At 33.5% G+C, this 10,861-nt stretch overlaps 1 protein-coding gene across 1 annotated transcript; it reads left to right on the forward strand.

Annotated features, from left to right (window-relative positions):
- Window positions 1–1,284: 1,284 nt before the first annotated feature.
- LOC145038771 (stromal cell-derived factor 2-like protein) lies at window positions 1,285–3,693 on the forward strand. Its single transcript, XM_078987024.1, has 6 exons — window positions 1,285–1,777; window positions 2,032–2,172; window positions 2,280–2,420; window positions 2,503–2,552; window positions 2,690–2,819; window positions 3,445–3,693. Exons 1-6 carry the CDS (start codon window positions 1,673–1,675, stop codon window positions 3,526–3,528), a joined length of 651 nt encoding a protein of 216 aa, XP_078843150.1. The 5' UTR covers window positions 1,285–1,672; the 3' UTR covers window positions 3,529–3,693.
- The last annotated feature ends 7,168 nt before the right edge of the window (window positions 3,694–10,861 follow it).

Here is a 10,861-nt window from a genome sequence, read left to right on the forward strand (position 1 = left end):
TATCCTTATACTTATATAAACAAATTACATAACATTTATCAATTTTAACCATATAACAAATAGCAACATCATTTTACAAAACAATTCAAATCAAAACAATCAATATAATAATCATGCAAAACTACACGAATCGAAAAACAAAATTGATAGTCTTAACATTTTTTTGAGAACGACTTACAAACATACTTACTATTCTACTTATGAATCTACACCTTTCATTACAAATGGGATTGAAACCTTCAACCTTTTGTAGATTGACGAATATCAATCAATTTTCGATACCGATAGGTTATATACCCTTTGATATAACAATTAAGAAGAAAAACTCATACACACCAAAATTTGAGAAGCACATATTGAATAAAAATAATCAAGACTTTCAATTTAAGATATGCATAAACCATAGGAACGCATCCACACCAAAAACCTAGACATAACATACACACAAATCAAAAACCTAAACCTAAACATAAAGACTAGAGACCAAGGAAAAAAATCAAGATTTTTGGCTTAATTCATTAAGATATTACATATTTATTATTTTATTAGTGGTTGCGTAAAGTAAAAACAACCTTATATATACATGTACACGTTAATAGTTGAACTAGAGATGAACTTCAAATATGTTCTGGATCACTTTAAGCCCAAAATGGGTATCCGAGTCTAGTGGATCGAGGTTTAGTGGATATAGGTAAAACGGTAAAGAAGACCTGATCCGATATTTTAAAGACCTAAAATAAAGAAATCATCCGTGCGATTTGGATTCTCGGTCAACTAAAATAGAAGACAAAAAACCATCCTCACATGGGAGTCCTTACACCGAGAATCTTAAAAAAAAAAAATCCAACATGTCCCCTTAATACAAAAGTACCAAAACAACTCCCTCGTTGCAAAAGTATGACAAAACAGCCCCTAATTACAAGTTAAAAGCACAAAAATTTACGATTTTCCGGTTCTAAAATCCAGAACCTTGTTCCATCATACCCACTTTAACATTTCCGATTCTAGACCTATTTTACCCGGTCTCATACTCGGAACCGAACCGGAGCCGGTTCCTATACACCGATATGGTTTCCAATTATACTAAATCACATTTTCTGGTTTGCGGGTTTTCCTATTTCGGATCCATTCGATCTGGGTTTGGACCCGTTTTCACTGCTAAGTTGAACCCATTATGTATCAAGGGAACACCTTAACCCAACTCATCCTGCTTCATGAACACTTGGAAAATATAAAATAATAAAACATATTTAATTTTATGTTTAGAAACCTTTTCAAAAATACTATAAAATCCTAGTATTCGTCGTGTCATTGTATATGCATGGTGCATCCTATTTCGAATCGCCATTGAAGAACGATCACTGTACTTCACCTTAGAGATCCTAAACACACTTCAAAACGCATGCAATTTCTCCTTCTCTTCATTCAACCGATACACACGTCGGCGGTGATCATATCTTCAGCCGGAGGCTCCGACCAGGGAAAATCTTAAGCCGTGGCTCATCCGTCATCGCAACACCAACAGAACAACAACCACCTCTTCAGAAGAAGAACCGCTTCTTCTAATTCATCGGATTCACCGTCATCAACCCCTACTCAATTATCGTCGTCGAAATCGGATCTACACCTATCGCTTTGGCCACGAAATAAGTTACTCGTAATTTTACTTTTAATGGCGTTATCGTTCTTCTTCGGTATCACTGTTTTCCTATTCATAACCCTAGAATCAGATCACTTGACGTCTCATGTCGACGCTGCCACTTCCGAAGGCGTAGAGGTAATCTACAAAATGTATAATCGATTAACAATACTTTTTTTTTTTTTCAATTTGAACTCACAAAACGATATCGTAGATATACTGCGAGTCTCATATCTGGTTTTTGTTTGAGAATCTTGTTGAATTCATGCCTGGATATACTGCAATTGCGTCTTAGAGTCTGATTTTGAAGATGATTTATACTCGAATCATACTTTTGAGAAGTTATCCTTCTTCAATTTGTGATATTCTCCTGAAATTTAATCCACAATTAGGTTTCTTACGGATCGGTGATCAAACTGATGCATGAAAAGACAAAATTCAGGCTGCATTCGCACCCAGTACCATATGGATCAGGCAGTGGGCAGCAATCTGTAACCAGTTTCTCCAAAGTCAATGATGCTAATAGCTATTGGGTATTATGTAGTAATCAGAATGCTGAATTCATGTTCTTCACATTATCACATCGATCTTATATCTATGAAACTGATCTCTTCTTCGAATTGAAATCTGACAAATACAGGTTGTTGGGCCTACTCTTGAGACATCTGTAAAACAGGGAGAAAGTATAAAAAGTGGGACCATTATTAGACTGCAACACCTCAAAACAAGAAAATGGCTCCATAGCCATTTGCATGCTTCCCCACTTTCAGGCAATCTTGAGGTTAATTAGTTGATTAATTGGCGTTTTGATTTATTATAAATTAATGGAATTCAAATATTCAATCAATTGAAATTTCGTGTAGGTGAGTTGCTTTGGAGATGGTGGTAGATCAGATAGTGGAGATCATTGGAAGTGAGATAGCAATTATCATTATCATTATATTAATTCATACACCCATTCATCTAATGACTAATCTATTATTATTATTATTATTATTATTATTATTATTATTATTATTATTATTATTATTATTATTATGTTGTTGTTAGACTTGTAATTGAGGGAAGTGAGAAAAGTTGGAAGCAAGATCAAAAAATAAGACTTCATCATGTTGACACGAGTGGATATCTTCATAGCCATGACAAGAAATATAGAGGCGTTGCTGGTGGTCAGCAAGAGGTGAGCTTTCTTGGGCAATCTTCGATAATGAGATCGGAGGGTATTTATGACTTTTCATATCTAAAAGTTTATGAGTGTGTGAGAGTTATTGTCCCGCCTTTTTGTGCTAGACAAAGATTTCAAATCTATCCAATTCATATCGGTCTTTGTTGTGACAGAACAACGTATCAAATGCAGTTCACCATGTTAAAACATCTCTAGTGTATCTGATCAATGTCCATAAAAAAGAGGTCGATGATGCTTTAAGTGTTATAATTGTGTCCCTAATTTATTTATTTATTTATTTTATATTAAATTATAATTATAATAATAAAATAAAACAAAATTTATTTTTTTATTGTGTAGTTTGACAAAACGTAATCTATATTGATTTTTTATATATAAAAAAAAGTGTTAAAGAACATATTTATTAAGTATTAATTATGTTTGTAGGAATTAAAAAAATGCTAGAGTGAAAATATTGGGTAAAATAAGGTATTAAAATGGTGTTTTAAACAAAATGATGGGACCCATTATGGTGATTGAAAAGACTTTTAACATAGTGGATGTTTTTTATGTCATGTGTAAGAAATGATCCTAAACAAGATATCTAAAGTGATTTTACTTGTGTTTCATGATTTTGTAGGTTTGTGGTGTAAAGGAGAAAAGTGGGGATAGTATCTGGTTAGCAACAGAGGGCATCTTTTTCACGACTAATGAAAAGAAATGAATGGGTTGTTTTCGAAGATCTCTTGACTAAAACAAATTCGCATTTTGAGTTTTTGGTTGATGATAAGCGTACCACTTTTTGTTTCCACGATTTTTGTTTGTTTATACATTGTCTAAAATCTAAATATACTCTACCTTCAAATTGGCCACGTGTCATTATTTTTTATGATTACGTTTGGTTAGCATGTGATGGATGGATGTCCAAACCATCAATTATAAATAACCTATTTGTACTCTAAATGATGTAAATTTTGTAATATTGGAAAACATGATAGACATATAGGATAGGATAGGGATGAACATTAGGATTGCCGGAATTGAACTGGATCAAAACCGAATTGGAATCGGACCGAAATCGGAATTGGTAATAAGGTCCGGTTACCGGTTCTCCATTTTTATGAAAACAGGTTCCGGTTCTAAAAATCGGAACCGGTTTGACATTTTTTCTTATTTTTTAAAATGTGCATAACTCATTCATATGAAGTTTGAATTATTTGATTTTTTTTCGACATGTAATTTGGAGTTTGTAATTCATTTTTTACTGTACAAACATATGTTTTGATTAGATATTAAATCGGATACATGCCCCGTAAGAAAGAATATCAATGTTGTGTTTTTTTTTTAATCTTTCCCATTTTTTAAAATGAGCATAAGTAATTAATATGATGTCGAAATTACTTAAATTTTTTTCCTAACATGTAATTTTGTGTTTGTAGTTAATTTTAGACTATAAAAACACATATTTTAGTTAGATATTGAATCAGTTATAAACTCCAAAAGACAGCATATCAATGCTGCGTATTTTCTGTTTCACAATTTTTCTGTTTCACCATTTAGTTAGATATACGAAGTCGGAATTATTTGATTATTTTTTCATCATATAATTTAGTATTTGTACTTCGATTTAGAATATAAAAAGTCTTAATTTGGTTAAATATTGAATCATTTACAAACTCCGGGACCAGAACCAGAACCGGCGGTCCGGTTCCCAGTTCTTATAACATGGGAAAACTAGTTTCGGTTCCGAACCGATCCGGTTCTAAAGCTCGTCCCTAATATAGAGTGACATTTTTATTTAAAAGCGAAACAAGGGTGTGGAAACTGAGTTAATTAAACTAAAAGATCAATGATGCAGTTGTGCAGAAATATTGCATAACAATAACTAGTTGAAGTTTGAATTAGCACAAAGAGATTGAATTAGATATATCACCATGTGTTATTACATGTAATGATTTGTTATATAATTTTAAATAGGTGTAAGTTGTCAAGCTATGGCAAAACCATGTTGTGAGGGACTTAGACGATGCTTCTTTTAAGTTTTTTTTAGAAATATAAAAAAATTAGCTTTTTATTTTGGAATATATTTTTTAAGTTTTAATCCTATGTTACGTTTCTTTTTCCACCATCAACGTAGCTCGTTACAAAAGGGAAATAGACCTATTAAGGTAATTAAATTTTCGGTTTGTTCATATCTTGGTAACTATCTTTTTTCTTATAAACATCTAGATAACGAACTTTTATAAAAGTGTTCATATATTACCATTATGATTGGTTGTAGCTGATGGGTTTTGGTCATAAGACATCCTATGTGCTCATACAAACCCTAATGCTTGGATCTAGGTTTCTCTATTGTACATGCTTTGAATCCAAGACTATAAACCCTAATTCTAACATGCAAGTAATCATATTAACATAAGAATGAGTTTATAATGTTACCTTGATTGTTATGTAGCAATAACAATCCCAAATCTCCTTGAATTGACTTTGGAATGCTTAGAGTCACAAGTGTCACTCCTCTAATGGCTTACAAACACCAAGAGCAAATGGAGAAGGTATAAAGAGAGAGGAGAGAGGTTAGAATTCGTCCTTAGGACTTCTTGGGAAGGGATACACAAATTCATGAGCCTTGGGGTCTTTATATAGGTTAGAGATAGGGTTTCAGTCATTATCCTTATCTAGTTGCTTATCCACAAAGCAACCCATAAGATAATCCTTGAATCCTTATCATAGTCGAATTCTAAGCCCTTATCACCTTAAATTTGTTCACCCTAATAATAAGATAATCCTTATCTTATTTTGTAACTATCACATAATTACAAATCAACCCCTCTAGTTTAATTAATTACACTTGATCACAAAATTAATTCCTAATTAATTATTGACCAATATTAACTAAACAAATATGATTTCTCCTTTAATATATTATTCTTATAACATATTAATAAATCATAATAACCTTTCTCTCTTTATTTATTTTTCCAATCAAGTTGCTTTGGTGAAGGCAACCCAAAAGGACCATGCACCATCGGGTCAAGTACATACCAAAATAGTTATGGACTTAGACACTAATCCAACAGTCTCCCACTTGGATAAGTCTAATAACTATTATGCGTATGACTTCAGATCCTGATCTGCAATTGTAGCTTTCCAAAGCCGCTGTCAACTTTGATCCTATCAGATACGCGTGTCCTTAGATAAGGGATCATATATTCCTCCATTATAGATATCGTATGAGATATGATTTCAAATCATTCTCTTTGTACTACTTCTCGATTTCTGATTTATGACGACAGACTAATTGAACAAATCAAATTAGCCCTAGCCCGGTCGAGCATTTACGTTTGTCATCACTAAACCATCGAGGGGCCCAAAGATATCGCTTTTATCCTTCTTTGGATAAAAGGAACGGATAAACTTTGATACAATCTTGCTTGCACTCACTCACCGAATCACACACAACAATATGTTTTATAACACCAAGTTACTAGTGCGTTTACATATTATCAATGTGCAACTGATTTGCAAGATACAACTCACACATCTCGGTTTCAAGAATATAAGATGTTATCGTCTCACTAATTACTCGTGATACAATTCATGGAGTAATCCAAGTGAGCGTGGGTTTAATCTAATGCTCAAATCATATTCATAAGCACTCATGAACGTTGCAGCAAACATTTGCTTATGTCTAATGCTCTTTAGACAATCCACACACCAATTCATGACAGTCTTCATTCACATCTACTTCCAACATATGAATGACTGTGACCCGTTCGAATAATTCGATTATTCTTAATAAACTCAATTATTCTGGAAGTCAAAACATGCAAATGTGAAACACAAGAATAATACTAATCCCATATGGCCTCAAACCTTTGAGTATAAATAAAACGCCTTTTATTTATCATCATATTGATTACTCATTATTTGTCGTTTCGGGTAATCAACTTCTTACTTGAATTCCAACACTTGTCCCATGCTCCTAGCATGCACACAATGTTTACCTATGGTTCTTACTTTTGTGAAATAGACAAATTGAACATATTTCCAATCATTCTCATTTTACAACTCCAAATCCTTTTTCATAAGTGTAAGAATATCAAATTCTTGCTACTTATAGAATATGCTAGATTCTAACACTTTATGCAACAATCCTTTCGTAATGTCACTGCACCAAAGTCACAAAGACTATTGCCAATGATATTACAACGTCCTCTATCGGAGATTGTTACAAGACAATTCCTTAGATATGATGTCTCTCTCTCAAAGTACATTCCTTTGAACATCCTTTTGCATAAAAGTTTCTAATCTAGACATAGATTTTCAATATTTACTTCCTAATATGAACACGCTTCCATATTTTCCTCATGACAACTCATTCTTAATAGAATCTTTTCTATTTGTAATGATGTCGATATGGTCCATCCAATATGGAAACATTTCCATATTTTCCAATACTATACTTCCAACTACTCACAAGCGACCAATCCTCGTCGAACTTTGGATTGTCCTTTGATAGTTGTTTAATTATTTTATTCAAAACCAATTCTAGTCCCTTTTCCCTCTAAATGCGCTAGACATTTGGAAAATTTTAGAATGGTCAAACATTAAAGCATTTGCAATCGATCCTATACCCGAAGCGTATGGGACACGACGCGTAATGTTTTATTTGCTATGTTCTCAAAATTCGAATTGTGAAGAGGAATACCGTAATCATAATCGAAATTTTAAGAACACACAATGTACCTTTGACTAAATTTATTAACATTCCACAACCTAATCCTTTAGATTTGAAATGAAGCATAATATTCTCTCCCTTAATTATAGCAAAACAACTTTATAACCCTTACTACTTTGCAAGGTTTAACTCTTGTTTTCTATAATTAATATTGCCAACTTTGCAATACGTGCCTTAATAATCATACAATCATAATATTTATGCTCCCACTATCATGATGATTATTGTAAAGCATAACACTTATGCTCCCACTAGCTTTGACATGTATTCATAAACATCTTAACTTTCAGAAAGACAATACCTATTGAATTTCTTAAGTCCATGTTTCTAATACTTAGTGCTTTGATAATCTTTTATCAAGGCTTCTTGAACTTATACACCTTTGCCTTAGATAGTTCATATGTGTGTCTTAACAATTAAGACTAATTGCCAAACCTCACAATTCAAATTATGGAAAGGGATACCGTAACCATGATCAAATTCGAGAATGCAATTTTACAATCACTATCTTCTTAAAATCTTTCTTAGTGAAAGCATTTCCTCACAATCATTTTCATGAAGGAGGAAATCTTATGACACTTAGATTTAAATGGTGTATTTGTTCCTATCCACGTGAATTTGTTAAAACCAAGGTTTACGACAAATTCAAACTCATATGGACTGAACTTTCTTAATCTCGATTTCTTGCCTTATGGTAGTACAGCTGCCCACCACGTCTTCCAAGTAGTTAAGCATCTCACCTTTTTCCTATCAATGGATCTTTCATTGATTAAGGTGCTTTGCCTTTTATGCGTTCAAAATGAGAACTCATAGAACTCTCATGCATAATTAACTCGATTGGATTGGCACATAATCAAAATAATGTCATCACGATAGGTTGTAAACCTTAACTCGTGTGCTAGTGATGATCGATAAGGTTTATTTGATTTGTTCTTGAAACTTTTCAAGACCATTAAGACTCCCACTGACTCGTTGACATATAAGACTCTCTTGTCATTAACCATTTCTTGACAAACAAATATTCAAGAGTTAGTGTAGCTTTTATCAAAACACTTCATAAATTGGTCCTAGTTGGTCTTTGTCTTATCCAAGACATCACAACTCTCCACGTTTGATGAATGTTATAAACCTTTAATACTTTTTACTCATTGTCACAATCTTAACTTTAACACTTGTTATTGGAACAAAGTATGATATACTTCTTGATTTAACCATTTCTTCAATCCTTGATTCCTCTTCTTAAACATACAATTGTACTAAGACTTACTTAGAGGATCAATTGAGATATGGTTCTTAATCATTAAGACCTATCATAAAGCATAAAAGGTACTCTCCCTTCTTCTTAGAATGAAGAAACTTTTATCTTTCTGCCTACTTAACTCTTCTTATTCGTTCTGCTATTGATTTAAACATTTTCAATCAATTCAGAATTACACTTAATCATATTTACTAAACCTTTAGTAAATCATGATGAATGTCTTTGTTACTCTTATGGTGGACTTTGATCAACACACAACTTTGTGTACTCGATCTCCTAGTCCTTCACTTGACACTTTGTCAACGAATTTGTCTAATTTCCAAATATGAAATTTCTCATTCATCATGCAACCAAGTTGCGTGATTCCAAATTTCAGTCCAATTGAAACTTTGGGCGATGAGAAACTCTCCCTATTTGGTAAATTCTCGACATTCCCATAAATAACATAACTAAGAATCATATCCATTCGTTGTAGAAACATCAATTTTCATAACGATTTCATTGCAAGGAAGTAAACAAATCAATAAATAAGTCAAACAAAATTTTTTTATATTTATAAAAGCAGCAGAAAAACATTTGTCCTTACAATGCAAAATCTATTGAAAACTATGTAAAAGGAAAATTTCTAACAACTCTATCATAACTATCTAAGCTCAAAATCCAATCTGCAAGTCCATGCGATCAAGATCCATCTCTTGTGATTAGATTCATCTTGCTCTCTTATCAAGCTTCCTTTCTTTTCACTGATCCTTCAAAACATTCAAATGCAATCTTATCACATCATGTATTAAGAATCAATGAATATGAACTTAATGGAGTTAGATAGTGGATTTTACCTGAAGCGTAGTCATACTTTTGACTCTCCCATCTCTTAGATCTCTTAGGTAAATAGGGCAACTTCGTCTCCAATACCCCTTCTCTTGGCAATAAAAGCAAATTGACTCTTTTGGAACAACACATGGAACTATTTCAAACATCGCCTTTCTCTTATGATCAAACTTTTCGATCATTGCATGTCTTTCATTGCCATTGTCTATATCCATAGAGGTCTTGAAGCCAGATTCACCAATCAACTTTGCTTTTCTATTGCGCCAAACCATTGCTGATTCAGCAGCAATAAGCATATAGGTGAGATCAATAAGGGTCACGTTTGGTTCATCATATAGTACTCTCTTACGAACTCACTATACGAGTTAGGAAGTGACTGAAGAACCCAATCAACAGCCATCTCTTCACCAACAACGGATCCCATCATTCTTAACCTATCAATGTGTGACTTCATCCCTAAGATGTGTGCACACACCGACTTTCCTTCTTTATGTTTACTTGCCAAAAGGGCTTGAATGATCTTTAACTTTTCAAGCCTTTGGACTTGTGGGTTAAGGAGAATAATTGGAGGAGGAGGAGGAAGTGAAGCATGATCTCTTGTTCCTCGATCGAATCGTGGAATATCATCTTCATGTGGAATGCTTGTTCCACGGGATTTGGGAAGACCATAGTTGTCGAACTTTGACATTTACAAAACGGGAGAAAAACGAATTCAAGTTAGTTGATAGATTGAGTCCTTAGTAAATCACCCAAATAAAATACTAAGGCTAGGACCCAACACAATATTCTACAACTCGGGAGAGGGATGTCGTAACCCTAATTGCATAATATTTGAAGGTAAGTGAATGACGATTCACTAATTTCCACCACGAAAAACGAAAAAGAAATTTAAGTTTTAAATCTATGAAAACTCCTAGATCCTTTGAGATTCATTGAACTTTCAATGGCATGTTTAAATCTCGATATGCCCCTCTTGTTTGTGACTGGGATGCCGAGGATCACAAAGCGGGTGTGAATAACCATGCAAACTTACATGGTGCCCTCACACGTTATAGTCACCTATTCGATGTGCCGGTAAACCACACACGCTCCACCGAACTATGACAAACATTAGTCACCCTTTGCTACCTTTGCTTAGAACCATTTAGTGTGCCGGTAAACCACACACGCTCCACTAACGTCTTTGCAAGGGCACAAAGTGTAATTTCATGGAATTGCATCAATTCACTT

Source organism: Lactuca saligna, chromosome 4 (genome assembly GCF_052625555.1).
Source record: "Lactuca saligna cultivar CGN05327 chromosome 4, ASM5262555v1, whole genome shotgun sequence".
Lineage (NCBI taxonomy): Eukaryota > Viridiplantae > Streptophyta > Magnoliopsida > Asterales > Asteraceae > Lactuca > Lactuca saligna.

Bases quoted from the DNA above. Each gene is read 5' to 3' on its own strand.
- LOC145038771 (XM_078987024.1), top strand. From the start codon at position 1,673: ATGGCGTTATCGTTCTTCTTCGGTATCACTGTTTTCCTATTCATAACC. The intron at 1,778-2,031 runs GTAATCTACAAA...ATCCACAATTAG, and splicing joins CCACTTCCGAAGGCGTAGAG to GTTTCTTACGGATCGGTGAT. The intron at 2,421-2,502 runs GTTAATTAGTTG...AATTTCGTGTAG, and splicing joins CACTTTCAGGCAATCTTGAG to GTGAGTTGCTTTGGAGATGG.